The sequence below is a fragment of the Myxine glutinosa genome, chromosome 6 (genome assembly GCF_964187855.1).
Source record: "Myxine glutinosa chromosome 6, kmMyxGlut1.1, whole genome shotgun sequence".
Taxonomy (NCBI): domain Eukaryota; kingdom Metazoa; phylum Chordata; class Myxini; order Myxiniformes; family Myxinidae; genus Myxine; species Myxine glutinosa.
The window spans coordinates 98,338,074-98,364,325 of record NC_136266.1 but is presented as its reverse complement, the minus strand read 5'-3'; the positions used below and the strand labels follow the sequence as shown (position 1 = coordinate 98,364,325).

Genomic DNA, 26,252 nt, shown 5'->3' with positions numbered 1-26,252 from the left:
GGAAAGCAAATCCAACGGAGGAAAATCTAATTTCCTTTCACAAAGCCCGAAACTAGTGTGGGTCCACCCTCAGGAGAGCCAGGAAACAATATCTCACCGTTCTCAAGACCGAACTCTCTTATCTGTCTCCCTCTTCCAAATCCTGGTGGCGTCTGGTCAAATCTGTTTCTGGTGTTTGTTCCCCCTCCATCCCCTCCCTCACCTCAAACGGCTTAACAGCTGACTCCGCACGTGAAAAAGCTGAATGCCTCAACTCTGTGTTTGCCTCTAAATCTTGTGTCCCAAACCCATCCCTCTCTGTACCCACCGTACCCAGTCGTACCCAGCTGCTCCTGGACTCTGTGTCCTTTCCTCCTGACAAGGTGGAAAAGTTTCTGTCAACTCTCGACTCTGATTCTGCAACTGGTCCTGAGGGCATCAGCCCACGGGTCCTAAAATCATGTTCTTCCGCTCTTTCACTCCCTCTTTCTGTTCTCTTCACCCTCTCTTTTGCTCAAGGTCATCTGCCATCTGCTTGGAAATCAGCCAACATCACCGCTTTGCACAAAAAAGGTGCAAAAACAGATCCTAGCAACTACAGACCAATCAGCCTTCTCCCAATTATCAGCAAAGTCATGGAATCCATCATTGCTTCAGATATGAAATCTTTCCTCTTCTCCAATGGCTTGATCTCTGATCATCAATTTGGTTTCAGACCTGGTCACTCTACTCTGGACATGCTGCTTCTGCTTTCTCAACAATGGATGGAGGTCCTCAACGCCAAACAGGAAATTAGAGCTGTCTCCCTTGACATTTCACGTGCCTTTGATACGGTCTGGCACCCCGCTCTGCTCACCAAACTCTCCTCCTTTGGTATCCATGGAAATCTCCACGCATGGCTGGCGGACTTCCTCTCTGGTCGTAGTCAACGTGTGGCCCTGAATGGGTTTCTCTCATCTCCTCTTCCTGTTCAGGCTGGAGTTCCCCAAGGTAGTGTTCTGGGCCCTGTGCTTTTTCTGGTCTTCATCAATGATCTCTCTGACTATCTTGAAAATCCTCTCTATCTCTTTGCTGACGACTCTACTCTCTGTCGCTCCATTCCTCATCCCTCAGATCGGCAGTCTGCAGCCTCCTCACTCTCTGCAGACCTGGACAAAATCACAGACTGGGCAAACAAATGGAACATGTCTTTCAATCCTGATAAATCTCACACTCTTACGATGTCTCTCCGAAAAGACCGACTGGAAAACCCTCCCATCCACTTTCTGAATAATCCTCTCCAAGAAGTTCTGTCACTCAAGCTTTTGGGTCTCACTATTTGCCATGATCTTTCCTGGGAAAACCACATTTCAAATCTGGCCTCCAAAGCCAGTCGCCGACTGGGCATCCTCCGTCGTGCGAAGTCCTTCCTTGGCACACCTGAGCTCCTCACCACATACAAGGCTTTCATCCGCAGCTCTATGGAATACTGCTCTCCCCTTGGTCTGGTGCTCCTGCCTCACACCTAGCTCGTCTTCACGCTGTTGAAACCAAAGCATTCAGAATCATTGGAATCTCCCACGATGAAGCTAACTCCAAGGGCCTTTCACTCACTCACCGCAGGCAGGTTGGTGGTCTTTCCGTCTTCTACCGACTCCTCTCTGGCCTTGCCCCCCCAGCTCTCTCTGGGCTCTGTCCCCCAAATATTCCTACAGGTCGCACAAGATCTGCCTGCAACCCTCTTATGGTTAAACTGCCAAAATCAAGACTTTCTGCTCACCTTCACTCCTTCATTCCTCTTTTCTCCCGCCTCTGGAACAAACTCCCTCACTCTCTTCAATCCCACTCCACCCTCCAGGTCTTTAAAACAGCTGTTCACCACCATCTCTTATCCTCCCCCATCCAAAACCTTGATCTTTTCTACCCCCGCTAATTTCGGTCCCCTTGTGTTTTATACCTCTCCCCCCCCCCCCCCCCCACCCCCTTCCCACGCCTCCTGCCCCCAAGCCCTCTCCCTCCCACACTTCTCCCTGCTCTCAAATGTTGTGGTTTGTGTGCTTCCCCTTCTCTCCCCATCTTGTCTTCCGCTCCCTCTTTTTGTGTGTTTTGATTGTCTGGTTGATTTGTTTGTGAAATAAATGTTAGCTCTTTCACGAGCCTCGATTCAGTATCCAAAAAAAAAAAAAAAAAAAAAAAAAGTGGAGGAGTGTCAAGGAATGACAGAAGCTTGGTACCATTGGATGTCACCCATTATATAGAGAAGAGGAGGAGAAGAAGATTATCTTGATTGTTCATATTATATTCAATATTGTGGTAATGGCAATGCTCAATATTTCCCCTTTCATGATGTTTTAACCGAGTTCTCAATCTCTGGATTGCACCGTTCAATCTTTTAATGCTTTATTGTGCAGTGCTTTACCAAAATATTCTCTAAATGATCATAAATTTTACCAGGACAAATGATATATTGCCATAAAATTATGAAGTGTAACATACAGCAATTTTGGTGGTTCTGAATTCATATTGGTCTGTTCTTTTTAATTTTTTTAACGTCAGCTTGTTTGTGTGGCGTGAGCAATTGTGGAGAATTTTTTCAAACATTGAAGAAGAAAAAGATTAGGTGAGTAGATCAAGGAAATATTTTGCTTTTATTAATAACAAAATATTACCTGGATCTACTCTTAACACGTTGACTGCTGACTCGTATGGTATTCACGACTCCTATTTACCAAGCCAAGTATGCACGTGCATATACTTTCTTTTCAAATTTTACCCTTCTATGAGCAAATCTAAGTTGATTTCTTATCCATTGCTGGGGAATCCCCACGTTGTAAGAAAACTCGTAGCTGGCAGAAGAACAATATTCTCAATTCCGTATGCCAGGTACGCGTTATCTCGCGAGACTATTTTTTAGCACTGAATCGAGGTTAGTGTTAGTCATTGCTATTGGTAGATCGTGTACTGAGTACCATGTTTGTTTTTTTTCTTTTTTGCTACTTGTCATTAGCCTTCAAAATTACACGTATGAATGCAGATGAACTGGCCAAAACTTGTCATGGAGACTGATAATGACAACAGTAATGATCCTGACATGGACTCTGATGACAGGACTGCAGAAATGCCCTCAGATGACTGATTTTTTTCAGCTCAAAATAGAAAAAAAAAAATGAGAACTTGTGTGATCATGCAACATTGAAAAAGAAAGTTGATAATTTGAAATTGTTAATGATTATGAATTGATTTTTTATTCAGGCTGGCTGATCAAATGAAATGGCCTGGATCATGTGGAATAAACGTATTTCAGTTATAATTATTTATTTTTGGGTGTGTAACCATCTCTTCTTTCGTCTTAGTTGAGCAGATGTGAGCTTTGTGCTCTTTTATTTTTATTTTTTATTTTTTTTTGTATACAAGATCGAGGCTCGTGTAAGAGCTAACATTAATGACAAAAAAAAAAAACCGACACATAAGACATAATAAAGGGAGCGGGAGACTAGATGGGGAGAGGGGGAAGCACACAAGTACAACATTTGAGAGCAGGGACATCGGGAGATCTGTGGGAGGGAGAGGGCTTGGGGGGGAGGAGGCGTGGGAACGGGTGTGGGGGGTGGGAGAGGTAAAAACCACATGGACACAGCTAGGACTTCCAGGAAAGAAGTCGGTATTTCAGAAAAGTGGATCTGGGGTGAATTAACAGGGGTAGAAAAGATCAAGGTTTTGGATGGGGGAAGATAAGAGATGGTGGTGAACAGCTATTTTAAAGACCTGGAGGGAGGAGTGGGATTGAAGAGAGTGAGGGAGTTTGTTCCATAGGCGGGATAAAAGAGGAATGAAAGAGTGAAGGTGAGCAGAGAGTCATACTTTAGTGAGTTATATTCATACTTTACTTATTTTCAACACTGCATCACATATACTGTAATGTTACAACACAAATTTGATAATGATTACGAGGTAGATTTATCGTCACCGACTGCCAGAAGATTGTTTGTTGTATTATCTGGCACGCCAACATATTCTGTTTGCAATACAGTAGTATAATCTTTTATATGAGAATACTCCTCGTACAGAATCTGGTACACCCAGCACTACGGAGTATATGCATAGTCGGCTGTCAACGTGTTAATCTGGAGGTTTTCCATTGATTCTCACTACTATATATATATATATATATATATATATATATATATATATATATATAATATATATATATTATATATTATATATATATATTATATATATATGTATTAGTATATATATGTGTATATATATATGTATATATATATATGTATATATATATATGTATATATATATGTATATATAATAGTATATATATATGTATATATATATATATATAATCAAGCAATGATCACACAACAGGAGCGACTCGGTAGGTAGCACTTTGCACAGTTCATTGTTGTCTCTTTGGGATGGCTTGTGACTCACTAGGTTTTACATTTGGTTGCAAGCAATCAACACGTATTTATCAGAAGTCCTATCCAGTGTTTTATAACCTGGAGAGGGTGGTGTGCACAATGTGTTGACCATCATCCATTTCTGCTGCGTTTCTGACGTCTACATTGCCAATTTGTTGTATTTTTGTATGTAGAAAAATTCCGCCGCATAGGATAGGACGAGCAGTGGAAAATGCAAGAGCACAACCAACTAAAGGTTGTGTTACAAAAGACGGTCTCAGTAATGGCTGTTTTTTTTGTTTGTTTTTTTTTCTTTGGTAACTGAATTTAACGTGACATTGGCCAAAATTTCTGCCTTGATTGATGGTTACATTGACAGCACTGTGCAATGCATTTGTGACCTGTCTAAGGTAAATTGAAAGTTATGGAAGCATTTATCTACATATAAAATCAATGCTTTTGGAAATGAGGCACAGGTTTCCTTGAAAACACTTCTTTTATTCACCTTGCTGTTTTCCCATGCTTCCTCCTCCTACTCCATCCACGCAGGCCGAAGAGCAGGTTTCACGGTTACAGAGAGAGCTGAATGAACTTCAAGGCCGAATGGAGGAAGATCAGGAGGACAACAATGAGCTACTTCGGAAGCACAAGGCCCTTGTAACCCAGGTAACAAAAAAACGTTTCTTTGCTTCTGGCTCTGCAATTTATTTTATAAACTCTAAAGATTTTGTTGTGATTGTCAAATTGATCATTGGAATCCTGTTGGCTTTGGAAAAAGTAAAAGTAGATGTCTTGCTTTGCTGAAGATGAGATTGTACAGCACAACTTGTTTTTTTGCTTGCGTTTTTTTCCTAATGATTACTCCGAGTTCCAAATGGCAGTAAGATGAAATGAACTAAACCAGTCAGAGTAGCTTAAGCTTTCTCACAAAAACAGGAGAAAGTCATGACGTCAACTGCAAAACCTAATTTGAGGCTTACATTTCTCGTCCACTGATGCCATTTTATTAACTACTCGAAAGACAATAATCCAAACTGCCAAATTTTTTAATACATTATAAACTGTAAACATTGATGAAATCTTTAATTTATAATTGATTAATTATATTTGAAATCAAAAAAGTTGCCATTACTTCTTGATAATATTGTTACAAGTTTGGGGGAGCGTGCGGCTCAGTGGGTGGCTCATACCCGCTGCTCAACTTCCGACACTGAATCTGACAAGCCACGGATAACTCCATGACCTGATGGGTTGCTAAGCAACCAAGGAGATGGTCTGAGGGGGCTGACTCTAACAGGGTCCCCGCGCCAAAGCTCGCGTTACCTTCGCGGTGATTTAGCTCCTCCCTAGATGGGCTACCATGCTCTCGACTTCCCACTCTATCTACTTATTAAGTATGGCTGATTGAAATCATAGATAGGTGGGACATTGGATATCTTGCACAGCAAATTAATGGGGTATTTATTACATGCTATGTCTTCACGTTTGATGGTCGCATTGCTGAATGGTTGACCCCTCCTCCCCCTCCACACGTTTAATGGGTCTTGCCGGCGAGGTTTCGTTTATTCGCAGCTGTCCACGCTCTCCATCGAAATCGAAGTTAAGTAATTGTTCCCATTTGTATTTTCGTTAAAACTGTATTTATTTTATGGTGTGTGTACCCATAGTGTGTCCCTAGGAAGATTCTCGGTGTAAATCTTTCATACCTGTATAGAAAATCGTGTTAATTCATGTCGTGTCTTTTGAGGCCTTGTAGGCTACCATGTCCGACCTTGAGGCTTTGTTTTTCTCTCAGCGGTCCGTCGTTTGTGCTCCAATAACTTTCGTTCTCTGTTTTTCCCAGTCTTTTCACCCCATAGCCTACTTCCTTGTTTAAAATCTCAACTAAAAAAACCCCAAAAAAACATTTCCTTCTCTGTTCTTATTCGTTGTTCTTATTCGTTTATTCGTTGTTCTTATTCGTTTAATTGTTGTTCTTATTCGTTTATTCGTTGTTCTTATTCGTTCATTCGTTCTTCGACCACGTGTTTCTCCCCAATTTCCCCAGATAGTTTTCACTGTGAAACTTTAAAATGTTTAAACTTTCCCCTGAAGTACTGTGTTCTGTCATATATTATAACACCTTTTTCTTCTTCTTCTTTAAAAGGTTGCTTTCGACTTGCTCACCAAATCTATTCATCCCCAAAAAAAATTCCATCTCTTACAGTGCCTCTATTCTACATTCCCTAAACTCACCTGCACTCCACCCCCCATCCAGCGTCCTTAAACGTATTTTTGACTCGAAGGTCACAAGAAACTCATTTTGCAATAATTGTTCGTTTCCCATTAATTGTGCACTTTCCAAAATCCAATCTCACCCCTCCCCTCCAAATCTTCCACATCACCCCTCCCCTCCAAAACTTCCCCATCACCCCTCCCCTCCAAATCTTCCCCATCACCCATCCCTTTCAAATCTTCCCCCTTGCCCCTCCCCTCCAAATCCTCCCCATCACCCATTCCTTTCAAATCTCTCCCCTTGCCCCTTCCCTCCTAAACTCCCCCCACACCCCGCCACTCCAAGACTCCCCCTCGCCCCTCCCCTCCTAGACTCCCCCCTCACCCTCCCCTCCAAATCTCCCCCATCTCCCATCCCTTTCAAATCCCTCCCCTTGTCCCTTCCCTCCTAAACTCCCCCCTAACCCCTCCCCTCATAAACTCCCCCCTCGCCCTCCCCTTCAAATCTCTCCACCCTCATTTCTTCTCCATTTCCCCCCTCTCACCCCTCCTCCTCAAAGCATCCTCCCCGCTTCTTCCCCCTTTCAACTCTCACCTCCATCTCCCCAAACCTCCAACTTCGCTCTTCCCCCTCCTCAAATAACACCTCATTGTGCCTCACCCAATCACCATCAAACCTTTTGTCCGCCCCATCCTTCCCTTTCTCTGAGCAATTCTGAAATCTCCGACACACCTAACAGCTCTCCCTACCTCTTCCTCCTCTTCCACATCTTACCCTACCCCTCCTCCCCCCTGTTCTGTATCCGATGCTCCCCCTTCCTCTTCATTAACGGTATGGACCTCAAACATCCGGGGCCTTTGTTCAAACTTAACTGATCTCTCCATACAGGTTGCTTCTGACAAACCAGACGTGATCTGCTTAACAGAAACTTTCCTCCTTCATGATGTCTCTGATTCCTTAGTATCTCTCCCGAGTTACTCCCTCCTCCGGTATGATAGACCTGAGCCTCGTCCTGGAGGTGGGGTTGCTATCTTTATCAAAAACTCTCTTTCTCACTTGCTCTGCACTGCCCTCTCTCCACCTCACCCCCAGGAATACCTCTGGCTACGGCTTCCCCTTCGCTCCCACCTCTTGTTCATATGTGTGTTGTACCGTCCACCAAACAGTGATGACTCCATCTACATCTCGCTGTCTGATAATATGGACCAACTTCTATCTACTCATCCCAACTCTCTCTTCCTCATATGTGGTGATTTCAATTGTCACCATACCAGTTGACTGGGTGTGGGTACCCCTCTCACCAGCCATGGCTCCTCAGCAAAGGACTTCTGCGACTCACTGGGACTGACACAATCTGCCAATTTCCTGACCCGGATCTCAGTCAACGGAGCATCTTCTCTTCTGGACTTGGTTATGACTATCTTCCCTGAAAATGTCTGCTGCTCTTCTTCTGCTCCAATCGGCTCATCTGATCATGTGCTTGTTAAAGTGGACATTTCTCTGACCATTCTCGGGGAGCCTCCTCAGCGTCGACGAGTCTGGCATTTCACTCAGGCCAACTGGCTCGGTCTTCAAGCAGCCATCAATCATCTGGACTGGTCTCCCATCTCTACCACCTCTGACATCAACTCATCCTGGGAATTCTTCCAAAGTAAATTGCTCTCTCTCATGCACAGATTTATCCCATCTCGTCTTCAGTTGTCATACCCTTCCTCCCGTCCATGGTACACGAAATCTTGTGGTGAGGCTGTTGCCCAGAAACAACTTGCCTTCGTCTCCTGGAACGCAAATCCAATGGAAGGAAATCTCATTTCCTTTCACAAAGTCCGAAACAAGTGTGTGTCCACCCTCAGGAGAGCCAGGAAACAATATCTCTCCGTCTCAAGACCGAACTCTCTTATCTGTCTCCCTCTTCCAAATCCTGGTGGCGTCTGGTCAAATATGTTTCTGGTGTTTGTTCCCTCTCCATCCCCTCCCTTACCTCAAACGGCTACACAGCTGACTCCACACGTGAAAAAGCTGAATGCCTCAACTCTGTGTTTGCCTCTAAATCTTGTGTCCCAAACCCATCCCTCTCTGTACCCACCGTACCCAGTCGTACCCAGCTGCTCCTGGACTCTGTGTCCTTTCCTCCTGACAAGGTGGAAAAGTTTCTGTCAACCCTCGACTCTGATTCTGCAACTGGACCTGACGGCATCAGCCCACGGGTCCTAAAATCCTGTTCCTCCGCTCTTTCACTCCCTCTCTCTGTTCTCTTCACCCTCTCTTTTGCTCAAGGTCAACTGCCATCTGCTTGGAAATCAGCCAACATCACCGCTTTACAGAAAAAATGTGCAAAAACAGATCCTAGCAACTACAGACCAATCAGCCTTCTCCCAATTATCAGCAAAGTCATGGAATCCATCATTGCTTCGGATATGAAATCTTTCCTCTTCTCCAATGGCTTGATCTCTGATCATCAATTTGGTTTCAGACCAGGTCACTCTACTCTGGACATGCTGCTTCTGCTGTCTCAACAATGGATGGAGGTCCTCAATGCCAAACAGGAAATTAGAGCTGTCTCCCTCGACATATCACGTGCCTTCGATACGGTCTGGCACCCCGCTCTGCTCACCAAACTCTCCTCCTTTGGTATCCATGGAAATCTCCACGCATGGCTGGCGGACTTCCTCTCTCGTCGTAGTCAACGTGTGGCCCTGAATGTGTTTCTCTCATCTCCTCTTCCTGTTCAGTCTGGAGTTCTCCAAGGCAGTGTTCTGGGCCCTGTGCTTTTTCTGGTCTTCATCAATGATCTCCCCGACTCTCTTGAAAATCCTCTCTATCTCTTTGCTGATGACTCCACTCTCTGCCGCTCCATTCCTCATCGTTCAGATCGGCAGTCTGCAGCCTCCTCACTCTCTGCAGACCTGGACAAAATAACAGACTGGGCAAACAAGTGGAACATGTCTTTCAATCCTGACAAATCTCACACTCTTACGATGTCTCTCCGAAGAGACCGACTGGACAACCCTCCCATCTACTTTCTGAATAATCCTCTCCAAGAAGTTCTGTCACTCAAACTTTTGGGTCTCACTATCTGCCATGATCTTTCCTGGGAAAACCACATTTCAAATCTGGCCTCCAAAGCCAGTCGCCGACTGGGCATCCTCCGTCGTGCCGTTGTCCTTCCTTGGCACACCTGAGCTCCTCACCATATACAAGGCTTTCATCCGCAGCTCAATGGAATACTGCTCTCCCCTCTGGGCTGGTGCTCCTGCCTCACGCCTAGCTCGTCTTCATGCTGTTGAAACCAAAGCGTTCAGAATCCTTGGAATCTCCCGTGACGAAGCTACCTCCGAGGGCCTTTCTCTTACTCACCGCAGGCAGGTTGGTGGTCTTTCTGTCTTCTACCGACTCCTCTCCGGCCTTGCTCCTCCAGCTCTCTCTGGGCTCTGTCCCCCAAATATTCCTAAAGGTCGCACAAGATCTGCCTGCAACCCTCTTATGGTTAAACTGCCAAAATCAAGACTCTCTGCTCACCTTCACTCTTTCATTCCTCTTTTCTCCCGCCTCTGGAACAAACTCCCCCACTCCCATCAATCCCACTCCTCCCTCCAGGTCTTTAAAACAGCTGTTCACCACCATCTCTTATCTTACCCCATCCAAAACCTTGATCTTTTCTACCCCTGCTAATTTCACCCCAAATCCTCTTTTTTGAAATACCAACTTCTTTCCTGGAAGTCCTTGGTGTCCTTGTGTTTATACTTCTCCCACCCTCCCCCCCCCCCTTCCCACGCCGCCTCCCCCCAAGCCCTCTCCCTCCCACACATTCCCGATGTCCCTCACAAATGTTGTGTTTATGTGCTTCCCCTTCTCTCCCCATCTTGTCTACTGCTCCCCTTTTTATATACTTTGTTTGTTTGTCTGTTTGATTTGTTTGTGTGATAAATGTTAGCTTTCACGAGCATCGATTATGTATACAAAAAAAAAAAAAAAAAAAAAATCAATGGTGGAAACAGCCAACTGAGCAGGTTTACTTTGGAAAGTTTATATAACAATTAACAAAGCATGTATTTAGTATTTGAATATTCACAACACATGTATTTGGAAATGCACATATATTTTCGGATGTGGTAGCTCACAAATGCACATCTTGAAATTTGGAAATGCATCTATCTATAATTCCATTAATCTCTGTGTGTATGTGTGTATGTGTGTATGTGTGTATGTTTGTCTGTGACCGCTGTTTCTCGACAACCACGGGTCCGATATACTTTAAACTTGCCAGGTATATTGCTGGGGACCCGAGGATGTGCCTTTTCAAGGTTTCATATTAATCGGACAATTACTTACCGAGCTATGTCCAAAAAACGATTCAACCAATCAGAGAGCAGCGAGCTATCGCGTGTGCCGAACGTGGTGAACACACTCTGCCTCGGACGGCACATTTGAGAGCGTATTCATTTATTTCACGTTGGAAAACTATGTTGCCGTTAAACTATGTTTTAAAACTAATTAAAACTACTATCTATAATTCCACGGGTCCGATAAAAAACACCGTACTCGCAAGCCGTTCGCTTTGGACCAAACCATTTCATATAAATAGAGGGGGGGGGATTGTCACCACTCGCAAGCCGTTCGCTTTGGACCAAACCATTTCATGTAAATAGAGGGGGTGGATATAATTTTAGATATATATATAGTACGGGCATGCCCTAGTATATAGAAAGCTCACAAGTATTTACAGGCACAAGTATTTACAAGCATGCAGGGTCACACAGAACAGTCCTGCCTCAAACACATAAATAACCCCTCAGGCAATCTTATCTTTGCTCCACACAACTCAAGCGTACCTCAATCATTCTGGGGAAAGTTGAAAGAATTGAGAGGGAGCGATAGTTTATCCGATGCGAGCCAGCACTTTGGTCCCAAAGTGGAGGGAAGGGAGGAGGAGGAAGAAAGTGAAGAATGTGGTTGGTGTGTGTTTAGTGTGTCTGGAGTAGAGTGGCGTGGGAAGCGTAAGCGCTAGAGGAAAGGTGTGATATGCGTGTCAGTCCCTCACCAATACGGGTCAAGAGGATAATCATTTATAGCTGAATGACTATTCTGCAGCTGCAGCTCTTTTCTGCTCTTTCAGAGCTCTTTTGTGCTTCTCAAGGAGATGAATTAGAATGTAAAAACAGAAAGGAACTAAGCTAGACGGTATTCATAGAATACGTACACAATGCAGTCAACTTGGTATGAGCTAACTCTTCTGTTTTTGAAGGTTTAAAATTTTTATTTGATCCACTATGGCTGCCAGACCACGTGAGCGATGACATCATAAATTTATATTCTCGAATATAATACCTGCGTAGATCACGCTCAATAAATTTCAAAATTGTCTTGCTAAGCGTTGTCCCTGTCGAATTATGACGTCATAATTAAGGCACCGATGACGTCATTGTTAACAACACTTATTCCCCATGCGGAGTTCTTTACAATGAGCCAGGTTTCAAAGATAAAGAGGTGCAACACTTTTCGGTTTTTTCAAGATGGCACCTGTACGACGTGACCTATGACATCATAATTATCATTAAAATATTCTATACGAGGAGGAGCTCTTGTGGTGAAAATTTCCTGTCCATCAGACCAACAGTTGCAGAGAAAAAAAAAAACTTTCATACTGATCGGATGAAGCGTTATACTTGTCAAATTATGACGTCATAACAAAGGCACCAATTACATCATTATTAGCCTATCCTATTCCCTATGGGGAGTACTTGACAATGAGCCATGCTTCCATTTTTTCCATTAAGTAGTTTCGGAGATATAAAGGTGTAATGTTTTTCCAAGATGGCGTCCGTACCACGTGACCTATGATCTCATAATTAGGGAAAAAAAATCTTCAATCGGAGGCACTCCTTTGGTAAGACTTTTGTGTCAATCAGACCAACGGTTGCCGAGAAAATAAGTTTTAAAAATACAGACCCATACGCCACACGTACGCAACTGAATGCCTGACCCTGCTTTTCGCTTCGCGAGCGCAGGGTAAAGATCGTGTAAGTCAGTTTGTAGGCCGCTGCATTCCTCGGAACTCGTGCCGCTGTTCGCTCTTGGGGCCCCGCTCCAGCGCAACGCATCCCACCCCGTTCCTTAGATCAACCAGGCAAGAAGGCAATTCTGATCTCTCTTCTGTTCCCTGGGCGCAAGTCAGCTGTGATCTCTAGAGTGCTCTGTCTTTTATTGGCCCTAGGCGAGGCATGGCTTCCGTGAGCAAGGGTCACGGCAGCACTCTTTGAACCCCGCGTGCTGCTTCCTCATTGGCCCACACTTTGCCCGTACCTCCTTCACTGCAGTCTAGCATTGCATTCCTTTGCTGTAGTTGGTATAGCCTTCCTTTGTTGTAGTTGTTTTTTTTTTATAAAATGGCTTTGATTGATGGTGTTTTGTAACGTAATGTGTGTACTTTAAGGCATGTTGTGTTGTGTGCATTGTTTGCGCTATGCAAAGGTGCAGGGGAGGAGAGGTTTTAGAGGTATGGGAAAAAGGATTAAAAATGGATTAATGATGGGAGGGATTGATTAAAAGAGGGGGGTTTAAAAAGGTGTGGGGAAGGAGAGTTTGGAGAGGGAAAAGGTGAGGAATTGGAATAGATTGCTGAAGAGGGGAATTTCAAGAACGTTGAGAATCACAAATGGGAGAGAACCGGCTAAACACACACAAGGCATTTTCCTGTCTCTGTTACAAGGGGAAAGGTAACCTAACTGAACAATACTATTGAAATAAATACTATTGAAATATCTAACTAAGGAGCGCTTATGTGGTGAGTGCAGCACCTCGGATCTTTTCCATAATTGCAACAATATAATACAACATTTTGATGACATGTTAGTTATATATTTTTTTACAAGTGTGTGTGTTGTAAAAATCAGAGATACAACATTGTCTCAGATCATGAGTTTAATCTGAATCAATCCCTAGCAATACCTGTAAAGAGAATCAGCGAATATCATATCAGTACTCAGCATTCATCTGAATCAGTAATGGGTTTACAATCGAGCACAAAGTGGTTGTACGTACCATCTAATTATGCACCTACGTAACACACAATAAATGTCACAGGGATTATCGTTGCACTGAATGTCCGAGATCTTTATAACTGCCGCGCAGTGGACAGAAGTCGCATGACACCTGGGTTCAGACTTAGACACAATTTCACGACATTCTCCCCGGCGTGAAAACGACACCACCCCTGGTGGTGAGAACCAAGCTAGCAAGCTATGTGGCAGTATAGGAAACTTCAATTAACAGATGGTTACATAAAGCAGCGATTCATGTTAATCCCAGCCGTAGCGATCGGGACGGCGAATTTCTCTTACGGCGCGCGTTCGATATGCGTCAGGGGCTTCAACCGCGAGTCTGAATTCACCCACGTCAGGATAACCGCCTATCTCGGGTGACGGCGGCGGCACCTCAATGTCGATCGGATCGGGCGCGTGCGGGGGCGGGGCTGACGGTGAATTGCCCATCAACGGATTCCCCGGGCTGAGCTCCGGCCGAGCGGTATCCCCGCACGGAGCAAGATGACGTGCCGAAACTGTAGACTTGCGTCCATGTTGGGGTTGGAGACATGGGGAGAGAGAGAGAGAGAATGGGGCTGGTGAGGGATGATGTTGGGGTTGGAGACATAGGGAGAGAGAGAGGGAATGGGGCTGGTGAGGGATGGGGTTGGGGTTGGAGACATGGGGAGGGGGAGAGAGAGAGAGAGAAGGTAGCGAGAGCTACCCGAAACCGGTAGGCTCGGACTAGCAGGTAGACTCGAAACCGGTAGGGGCCCTTTGAAGTTCATAGCCAATCTCTCCCACGGCCGAGTAGCCTGGATCAGTGTACCCATCTGTGGTTTGTACTTGAGCGTGCTCGGGATTGGCTTGGAGAATATGAACCATGTCGACGAGCGGGTCGTATTTACTCGGGCGAACCACGCGTTTGAGGAAAGCCGGTCCGGGCTCAGCAAGCCAACCCGGCAAAGGTCGGACAGCACCTGAATGTTGCGAGTAACGAAACAGATGATCGTGAGGAGTTTGATTAGTAGCGGTGCACAATAAAATCCTGATCGAGTTTACCGCCCCGTGTACCATCCAGGTCCATCGGTCCAGTCCTAGTCCGCGGGTCTTAAGGCCCAGAGTAATGGCCTTCCATATAATGCCATTAAATCTTTCCACCTGACCGTTCGCCTGTGGCCTGTACGGAGTAGTATAGCTAGAAGCGATATTTCGCTGGAGCAAAAAGGTTCTCACATCTTGGGACAGAAACACAGCACCTCGATCAGTGTGTACATAGGCCGGATTCCCGAACATGGAAAACAAAATCTGCAGACACCAGATAACCGTCCCAGTGGACATATCGCTGCACGGGAAAGCAAAAGGGAATCTGGAGAACTCGTCAACTATCGTGAGAAGGTAGCGAGAGCTACCCAACACCGGTAGGCTTGGACTAGCAGGTAGACTCGAAGCCGGTAGGGGCCCTTTGAAGTCCATAGCCAATCTCTCCCACGGCCGAGTAGCCTGGATCAGTGTACCCATCTGTGGTTTGTAGAAACGAGGTTGAGTTCAGCACAAACGGAACAAGTGCGACATAGCTGACGAATGTCCTCAACAGAGTAGAGCAAATTGTGACTGTGCACATAATGAGCTAAACGAGTCACACCAGTATGGCACAACGTTTCATGAAGAACACGCAGATCCTCAAAGGATGTGAGACTCGCACATACCGCTGGTCGTGATAATGCGTCCGCTGCGAGATTATCCAGCCCCGGGCGATATTGATGCTGTAGCAATAATCTGCTAATTCTATTCTCCACCAAGTGATTTTCTCGTTCTTAATGCGCTGGGCATGGCGCGTGTCGTACATGAAAGCGACACTTTGCTGATCAGTAATGACCTCAAAATGTTTGCCAAGCAAATATGGCCTCCAACGCCTAATAGACTCAACTATGGCGTACGCTTCTTTTTCGACAGACGAGTGTCGTTTCTATGCGGAGGAGAGAGTCCTTGAAAAGAAGGCCACAGGTTTCCCCCCTTGAGAGAGCATGGCAGCTATCGCGTGGTCCGACACATCGCTTTCCAAAACAAAGGGCATGTTTTCATCTATAGACGACACAGCGGCGCCAGCTTTGTCTGACTTCAGTCCATGGAAAGCGACCTTGGCGGCATGACACATGGGGAACACTTTGCAATCCACAAGGGGATGGAGCTTTTCAGAAAGATTTTGGACCCACTTTGAATAATGTGCAAATAGCCCGAGGTCACGCTTCAAAGAAGCGCATGCCCCCCCCCCCTTCCCACGCCTCCTCCCCCCAAGCCCTCTCCCTCCCACACATCTCCCTGCTCTTAAATGTTGTGTGCTCTCAAGTGTTTGTGTGCTTCCCATTCTCTAGTCTTCCGCTCCCTCTTTTTATATATTTTGTTTGTCTGGTTGATTGTGAATGTGAATTGTGATGTATTTTGTTTGTGAAGTAAATGTCAGCTCTTTCACGAGCCTCGATTCAGTATACAAAAAAAAGAAGAAAAAAAAAAGAAGCACGATCATATGGCGGGGCCATGACGAGCAAGGGTCGCAGTCGCTCTTTGTCTGGGATGATAGTGCCCTGGGTCACGGTGTACCCCAGGAGATCTATCGTTCGAGCCGAATAGCGACATTTAGCCTTGCTCAGAGTCAGCCGGTACTTGCGCGCAACCTTGAGGAAGCACTGCAGATTAGCATCATGATGAGCTTGATCGTACCCACAAACCGTTAGGTTGTCCAGGTAAACAAAGACATCTATTAAGTGTTCCTTAGCAATTATGTCATATATGGCCCTTTGGAAGCATGTACCTCATTGGTGACTCCAAAAGGCAAACGAGTGAACTGGTACAACCTCTGTCCGGATTCAAACCCGGTGTAGATGCGATCGGCCCCCGCAATTGGAATTTGATGATACGCGCTTCGGAGATCTAAAGTACTGTATACCGAGTACTGTGCCACCTGTCGGACCAGGGAATCCAATCCTGAGAGCGGGTAGGCATCCAATTCCGTAAATCTATTGATAGTCTGCGAGTAGTCAATTACCATGCGTTTGCGATGATTTTCGGTCTGGACTACCAAAACTTGGGCTCTCCAAGGCGATCGACTAGCTTCGATTTTGGCCTCCTTTAGAAGTCGACTGGTCTCCTCAGCAATAAATTGCGTGTCAGCCCGTGAGTATCGTCGCGATTTAACGGCGACCGGGGTGCAGTCAGGAGTCAAATTGGGACACAGCGACAGGGGTTCTATTTCCATCCCGGCCAGAGCACATACAGAAAGAGTATTATCACCACCAAATTCCATTTCTAACCGACCATGATGACGGAGAAAATCATGACCTAACAAAACTTCTGCACATAATGTCGGTAAGACCTTTAAATGAACATCCGGAAACATCTGGCCATTGATCAATAGCTTCAGCCGACATTCTCCTTTAGCCCGCATCCAAAGGGCTTGGGAAGCCATGAAAATACGGCGCGTTGTCCCGAGAATCGGCCAGCCATGCTTCTGGACGAGGCGCATGTCAACATAGCTATCAGTTGAGCCCTTGTTGATCAAGGCGGTTACCATCTGTCCCTCAATCATAACTGGAACAACAGCGCTGGACAGTCCGGGCGGCTCGGTAGTTGTCGAGACATCCAGAGGTGGCGATCGAGCCAAGCGCGTGGGCCCGACGCCGGCCAGCGTCGAGTGTGGAGCCGAACGAGCCTCGCACGGGGAGATGATCCCAGTCAATGCTGCAAGGGGTGCAGATTGTGCCTCGGTTGGTGAGAGGATCACGGACAGTGTCGAGGGAGTTCGCCGGCCTCATCACGAGCGGCATACCTTTGCAAAATAGCCTCTCCATGAGCACGAGTGACACGTCGCTTCTCGCGCCGGGCAAACTGACCTCAAATGATTCCGGTTTCCGCAGAAAAGCACTTAGCGTTACTCTCGGCAGATGGGGCCGCAGCAGCTGTGGCTGTCGTGCTCGTGCCTGAAGCCTCGAAAGCGTCCGTTGTCTCTGATTCCAGCGGAGGTTCAGCATCCGTTCGCTCCGCAATAGCAGCACTCTCCAGTCGTTTCTCACCGGGTAAACCTGCAGTGACGTACGTGCGATCGTATGCTTCCGATTGTGTCTGCGCGTCGTGAAGCACGAGGGCCAACTAATGAGCCTTCTTCAGCGTTAGATCCGACGTCTCCAGCAATCTTTGACGTATTATCGGCGAGTAAATCCCTGAAACAAAAGAATCACGCATCAGATCATCACACACCTGTTCGTGCGTCCGAGCTTCAGCTGTACAGTCTTTCGCTAAACGGTGAAGTTCCTGAACGAAGTGGTCGATGGATTCCGAAGGGTCCTGTCGCCGTGAAGCGAGCTGATAGCGAGTGTAGACCACGCTCCGAGTCTTAATGTAGATTTGACATAGTTCTGCTTCGACGGCGGCGGACGTGTCACATTAAGAGATGTACTCATAAACGGAATGGGTCACGTGGGAATTAAGAACAGCAAGCTTGATATCGTCCGTGAGATCCGCTTGGGCTCCCAGGTAGCTTGTCAGCAGATGCAACCAGTGTTTGAGCTGGGCAGACGTGTCCGGCGCCTGAGGGTCTCTGCCGAAGATCGGTACTTGTATCAACTTACGAGTCATGACGATCTCGATCAAGACAAGAGATGGATTCAGATTAATTGTTGTAAAAATCAGAAAGATACAACATTGTCTCAGATCATGAGTTTAATCTGAATCGATCCCAAGCAATACCTGTAAAGAGAATCAGCGAATATCATATCAGTACTCAGCATTCATCTGAATCAGTAATGGGTTTACAATCGAGCACAAGCAAGCCTTGAACAAAGTGGTTGTACGTACCATCTAATTATGCACCTACGTAACACACAATAAATGTCACAGGGATAATCGCTGCGCTGAATGTCCGAGATCTTTATAACTGCCGCGCAGTGGACAGAAGTCGCATGATACCTGGGTTCAGACTTAGACACAATTTCACGACAATGTGGAATACAGTATATCTATGTGTAACAGGTTTGTTTACATTTCTGGCATTACAATTATTCTCTTTTTGTATATTATATAATCCAGTAGCCAAACATTGTTGGGCACTCTCTGTCCCATATTTCTTCCTTCAAATGTTTTCGCTTCACTCCTTTATTTGTGTTTCACTCATTCAGCTGGATCACAATCACATGCTCGTACTTTATTTCCTTTACCTATGCTCCTACTTTTTATAGATAGGTATTTTTCAAAGTACGGTGAGGCCTGCTTGTGCGATGCCAAGGATTTATTGTCATATAGTGAGTGCCACAGCATTTTATGCCATTGACACACCATTCTGAATTCTCTGACACCCTATCTTTACCTTGCACACAGTGCCAAAGTGTTTTTCCATTCAAATTTTGTGTAGCCTTCACTACTAACCTTGGCTGCCAAAACCAAATGGAAATATTGTCACCACTCGTATAGCAAGTGCATAACTGTCAAATCCTGTGGACATACAACTGTCAGTTGTTTAATCAAAAACCTTGGGATCTCTCGAACGACAGAGGTAAGATTCCACCAAAATTGAGATTAACAACTTAAGACACTGAAAAAAGCACAGCGTTCAACTCTACATCTCCAACCGATTATTCTTTCCTCAAATTTCGTATTGAAGATTGATTTTATCCATATTGTTTCAGCACATTTTAGTCAACAAATTCTGGCAGACGGGACATCCATTTAAAGTCCTTCTGAGGAATGGCACACATTTATGAATCAGCCTATCTATGAAACAGTTTATAACTCAGTCTTTTATTGTCTTTTGGGTCTAACTGGGACAGTTTATAACTGGGTCTGGATTCAAACCTAGGCTGGACAGCTTAGAGGTGAGAGTGTGTATCTATAGGGCGTTGGTTCACATATTTTGTGGGGGTTTGGGGGAGGGATTGCTTTCTTTTCTTGATCTATTCGTCATTTTCTGAGTTGAGAAACTGATTTTTTTTAATGCCTCCACCAACGAAGTCGCTGGAGGTATTATGTTTTCAGGTTGTCCGTCCGGCTGTCCGTTCGTCCGTGATAGGTTTTCGTTCCCGCGATAACTTAAGAACGGCTGAAGGGATCTTAGTCAAATTTAGTGCAGGTATGTATCTACCATATAATATGTACCATATATCGTGTGTGTGTGTGTGTGTGTGTGTGTGTGTGTGTGTGTGTGTGTGTGTGTGTGTGTGTGTGTGTGTGTGTGTGTGTGTGTGTGTGTGTGTGTGTGTGTGTGTCCTTCATAAGGATAGGTATTAAAGGCTTTGAGTAGTGCTTTAGGAGGGATTTGAGTGGGGGTTGGGGGGAGGGGGGGGGGGTGGTTAAGGGGCAATCTTTGAACACGACTGTGTGTCAACCGGTTAAAAGATCTAAAAGACTCTGAGGACCCAAAAGACCCCAAGGACCCAGAAGACCCCAAACACCCAATGGACCCCAAACACCCAAATTACCCTGTAGACTGTTAGACACAAAAGACCATGAAGACCCCAAGGACCCAGAAGACCCAAAATACCCTGAAGACTCAAAATACCCCAAAGACTGAAAAGACCCTGAAGACCCAATGGACCCCAAAGACCCAAAATACTCGGAGGATCCAAAAGACCAAAACAACCCCAAGGACCCAAAAGACCCCAAGGACTCGGAATACCCCCAAGGGCTCTGAAGATCCAAAATATCCCGAAGACCCAAAATACCGAAGAGACCCTGAAGACCCAATGGACCCCAAACACCGAAAATACCCCGAAGACCCAAAACACCCTGAAGATTGTTAAAGACACAAAAGACCACGAAGACCCAAAATACACTGAGGACCCCAAAGACTGAAAAGACCCAATGGACCCTAAAGACCCAAAATATCCCAAAGACCCTGAAGACTCAATGGACCCCAAACACCCAAAATACCCGGAAGACCAAAAAGACCCCGAGGAGCCAAAAGACCCAAACAATCCTGAGGACTCAAATGATCCAGAGGACCCAAAATACCCCAAGGACCCAAAATACCCCAAGGACCCAGAAGACCCCAAGGACTCTGAAGACACAAAATACCCTAAAGACACAAAATACCCTGAAGACCAAATGGGTCCCAAACACCCAAAATACCCTGAAGACCCCCAAAGACTGTTAAAGACCCAAAATACTCCAAAAACCACAAAAGGCCTCAAGATCCTTGAAGACCCAAAAGACCATGAAGACTAAAGACCTTTAAATACCCTGAAAACCCAGAAACACCCCGAAGTCCCAAAATACCCCAAAGAACCTTAAATACCCCGAAGACCCAAAAATACACTGAAGACTGTTAAATACCCAAAAGACCCTGGAAACCCAAAATACCCCAAAGACCCATAAAGATCCCAAATACCCAAAAGACCCCAAGACCCTTAAATACCCAAAAGACCACAAAAACCCCAAATTCCCCAAAGACCCAAAAGACCCAAAAGACCACAAAGACCCTGATGACCCAAAAGACTCTGAAGACTGTTAAAGACCCAAACGACCACGAAGACCCAAAATACCCCAAAGACCTTTAAATACCCCGAAGACCGAAAATATCAAAAATATCCTGAAGACCCAAAAGACCCAAAGAACCTTAAAGACCGAAAAGAGCCCGGAGACCCAAAAGATCCAAGTTACTGAAAGGATCGAAAAGACCCAGAAGACCAAAAAGACCCCAAAATACCCCAAGACCCAAGATATCCAAAAGACCAAGAAGACCCAAAAGACCAAAAAGATCAAAAAGACCCACAAGACCAAAAAGACCCCGAAGACCAAAAATACCCTGTAGACCCTTAAAGACCCAAAATACCCCAAATAACCAAGCAATCTAAAAGACTGAAAAGATCGAAAGGACCCAGTGGACCCCAAATTACCCCAAAGACACAAAATACCACGAAGACCCTTAAATACCCCAAAGATCCAGATCGAGGACCCAAAATGCTTGAATGACTCAAAAGACCTAGAGGACCCCAAAAAACTCAAATGACCCAAGAGACACCGATGAACCAGAAGACCCAGAGGACACAAAAGACCCCAAGTCACAAAAGACCCCAAGGACACCGAAGACCCAAAAGAAGAGTAATTTTGTCTCTTACATTGGAATTGTAGACGGTGGCTTGCAAACTGAGCCTCTAGGTCGGTATACAGAAGTGGTATTTTTTTAATCACAATAAATACAAGGCACAGGGAGGTGAAATTTGCTGCACGTGATGTGCAATGTGCGCAGAGCAAATCGAGTGTTCATTTACGTCTGTAGGATGTCTAACAAATAAAAATGATATAAGCACACCTGACACAAGGCCCAGACTTCAGACCTTTTTTTTTGTATACAGGATCGAGGCTTGTGAAAGAGCTAACATTTATCACACAAAAAATCAAACAGACACACAAAACATATAATAAGGGGAGCGGTAGACAAGATGGGGAGAGAAGGGGAAGCACAAACACAACATTAGCATGCTCATGTGGCTGTACCTTCAAAAACTGTTCCAACCCGTCATTTTTGACGGGCTTTATAAAAGATGAACTGATTCGAATTTGGGGTCAAGAGGTCAAAGGTCAAAGTCTGTAATAGGTCTTTAACTTGAGAACGGCTGAAGTGATCTAATTCAAACTTGGTACAGATATGTATAATGACATAAAGATTAACTGATTAGATTTTGGCATCATGAGGTCAATGGTCAGATGTCATGTTAGGTAAACATCCTGTTACCACAATAACTTGTGAACCAGTGATGGGATTCTGACCAACTTGTGGTACAATATATACTATGTTGCAAAGATGAACATATTAGATTTTGGGGTCAAGAGGTTAAAGGTCAAAGTCTGTAATACATCTATAACTTGAGAGCGGCTGAAGTGATCTAATTCAAACTTGGTACAGATATGTATAGTGATGTAAAGATTAAATGATTAGATTTTGGGGTCATGAGGCCAAAGGCCAAAGGTCATGTCAGGTAAAAATGTGATAACTTGTGAACAGCTGAAGGGATTTAAATCAAACTTTGTACAAGTATTATAATCATGTCATAATGTGGGAGGAGGCATATCCGTCGACGTCGTCATGTCGAAGAGTGTAGTTATAGTTATTGTACATTAAAGGCCCAATTATTATTATTATTATTTTTTAGAAATGTCTGTGGCAAGGAAAAGGCAGTATGATGAAGGGTGTATCAAATTTGGTTTCACCGCCATGGAAAAAAATGGGATTGGCCTCCTTCAGTGCGTCATATGTCGTTCAGTTCTCAGCAATGATGCCATGAGACCTGGCCGCCTGTAGTGACATTTGAAGGCAAATTACAAGGCATTGAAAGACGAACCAAAATAGTTTTTCACTGCCAAACCTCAATGCTTCAAATGTGTGAAGCTGGATGCCACCAGAGCTTTTCATCAGAAAACGGTCAAACTGGTGCAAGCATCTTATGAGCTACTTATTGCCAAAGCAAAGAAAGCTCACACGATTGGAGAAACACTCGTGAAACCGTGCTTGTTGAGTGCTGCAAATATTGTGCTTGGTGCCAAAAGGCAGAAAAAAATTATCACAGAAAAATGGGCAAATATTGCCCAATAAAAGTATGCAAAGTTGGTCGAGACTTATCCCAACAGACTCAGCTGTAATTGCTTGTTTAAGGTGCTTCCACCAAGTATTAATTCAGGGTGGGGGGGGGGGGGGTGGACACTGATACAACCAGGATAATCTAGTTTTGTAATTTTTATTGGCATTATGAAATTTGTTTGATTGATTTAATGCAATTTAATTCCAGGCTACAAGGTAACCATAGGGGAAAAATTTGAAAAGGGGTGTCGACTTTCTTTCGGCACTGAATATATATATATATATAATATGTATATACTGACATAATTTTGTGTACATTAGGAAATTTCCCAAAAAATTATATTAAAGTTTTTATGTGTATATTTCAATCTTCCCCATATGCACCAGATACATGGATAAAATTATTTCGAGTTAGTTTATCACGAACAATAATATAAATAACGAGTACAAAGAGTAAAATTTATTTCAATAAAAAATGGGGGAGGGAGGTTGCATGAGGGTTTGGTGAAAACCAAAAGTAAGGTGTCATGCCAAAAAGTTTGGGAACCACTGCTCTCGGACGTAGGCTATCATGTGAGCCCTATAACTGCTTCACGTTTGTTATATAAGTTGAGTTGAGTAATGAAGTTAGAAGTTATAATGTCATAGTTAGACTTTGAGTGCTGCGGAAAGATCACCAGTGTTTCGGGAATTTTTGTTTGCTTCTAGATATGCTGTAGAATCATCTCGTAGTTATAAGCAGTTTTCGAGAGGAAGGGGCTTTCGTGATTATTCTCTGTCCGAATAGATATAAATGGGAAAGCAGAGTGAAAAGCACCAAGTCAAGGGGGAGAACAAAGGCCAGTCATCAGTTGTTTTGCTATCTTTATGATGGAGGCCATGATAAACAAGAGAGACCTCCCAATGTGACTTGCAGATGGAAATGCAAAGAATAACAACTGGTTACCACTTTTCAAATTTTTGGGGTCTTCCCTCCCCAAATATATTTTTGCTCTTTGATAGAGATAAAAACTCAGCACCATCTGAGCTCTGATTGCAGACTCGAATGTTTATGATAATTTTGGAATTGAAAAGCTGAACATTGTATATTTTGCACTTTGTCAGATTCGCACACTGTATGACAACATGTATAAGGGTGAAAACATGCCATGCCAAACAACATTCATAGGCAGACAGGAGTGGTTTTAAAATCCTCTCCTCAAGGTAGCAAAGTTGTGTATATGAGTGTCAGCTCACAAAACCCTGTGGGGATAAAATTCATATTCACCCACCTTCAATATGACATCAGCTCATTAGAATTGCAATGGTTCATTTCTTACATCACTCGACGGTGAGATGAGAGTTCAAGATCACCCCCTGCTTCAATCTGAACCGTCATCTTTCTTTAAATGTTTCATCACTTTCTGCATTAAACATCATTACGTGGACACTTTTTCCCCCCTTTTCACATATAAGTGTGTGCAGAAGCATCTCAAACTTGCGCACATCTTTCCAGGATGTGATTTTCGGAGTTAGGCCCTGAGGTAAAAAAAACAAAGTAAAAGCAACTCCAAATAAATTGGCCTTTTATCTTGCAGCAGTTTAGGCAGTCTGATATGTAACTTCAGCAGCACATTTCCAAAAATTCTTAAGTTTTTATTTACTCATTTTTCTCACAGCGTTCAGGCTGTTTGCAGATGAATTGTACAAGAACAAAATTATTTTTTTTGTGTTTGTCCTTCAAAGTCCAAAGTGTTTCACTTTTCTTTAGTGCAAAAAAAGGCCTCTGTCAAATAAGCTTCTTTAGACCTTCCTTAGACCAACAAAAATGCACAAGTTAAAAAACAGCAGATTGAAACTGTAAAGACTAAAGAACTAGAACGCCACTCGGTAAAGCGCATACTTCCGCCAAGCTGAACAGTTTACGTTTTACCAAATCGTTTTTCAGTGGGAAAAATGCATCATCAGTGAATGGGCTTCAATCTTCTAGGTATTTATCTGCTCCACCAAAGGTTGACGGAGGTTATGTTTTCACCCAGGTTTGTCTGTCTGTCTGTTTGTCTGTCTGTCTGTATCTGTCTGTCAATAGGATATCTCAAAAAGTTGTCAATGGATGAGGATGAAATTTGGTGGAACGTTTGGGTGTCTAACAAGGACGAAATGATTACATTTTGGTGAAGATCCATCCGGATCAGGATACTAAAATTTAGAATATGGTTCTTCACCATTGAGTGACAGTGCCAAAAAACGATATATAACACAATGTCTCAAAAAGTTATGGACGGACTCGGAAGAAACTTGGTGGGCAGGTTGGACGTGTGACATGGACGTATCGATTCGAGTTTGGTGAAGAAAATTTAATCCGTTTCCGAATACGATAATTCTTTCAGTGATTCTTTGCCATTGAGGGATGGGGCCAAAAACGATATATATATATAGCACGATATCTCAGAAAGTTGTGGACAGGTTATGACAAATATATAGGTGGATGAGTTTGTAAAGTGACAAGAACAAGCCAATTCAATTTTGGTGGTTGGTGCAATATTCTTTCCAGCAGTCATTGAGAAAAATCTGCCCTGGTGTTGTCTGGATACTTGTTTCACGCTGTTCATGCTATCACTACCATTCTAGCGTGAAGTCCCTGTTTGCTTTGGAGGTCGGAGAGTGGAGGCCAAAATATATGATTGCATAAATATTGTAAATATAGTATTGTAGATATAAAATATCGTATACAAAATCTAGTGCAAAATATAGGACCAAAATATAGTGTATAGGCCAAAATATACCACTGCTAGTAACTCTGAATCATCTTTTAAGAGAAACGAGTGGAATATCTACATAATATTCTCTGTAGGGGATTCTGTCTGTGAGTCTGTGAGTCTGTCTGTCTCTCTGGGGGTGTGGCTTCAAAAACAAATCACCACCATTTTGTTTCCTCGCATAGCTTTGAGGCCTCTTTTGTTAGGCCAGTGGTTTTTTTTTTTTTTTTTTTTTTTTTTTTTTTTTTGTATACAATATCGAGGCTCGTGAAAGAACGAACATTAATCACACAGAAAGACAAACCGACACATAAAACATATAACATAGGGAGCGGTAGACAA

General features: G+C 44.1%; 1 protein-coding gene across 5 annotated transcripts in view; it reads left to right on the top strand.

Moving 5' to 3' along the window:
* The window catches only part of MYO18A (myosin XVIIIA), a 377,134-nt gene that overhangs the window by 235,786 nt on the left and 115,096 nt on the right, over positions 1-26,252 (top strand). For all 5 annotated transcript variants that reach the window (XM_078780216.1, XM_078780215.1, XM_078780213.1 and 2 more), the window contains one exon: positions 4,920-5,036. In XM_078780216.1, the coding sequence (XP_078636342.1) occupies positions 4,920-5,036 (117 nt within the window). The remainder of the gene's footprint in view (positions 1-4,919; positions 5,037-26,252) is intronic.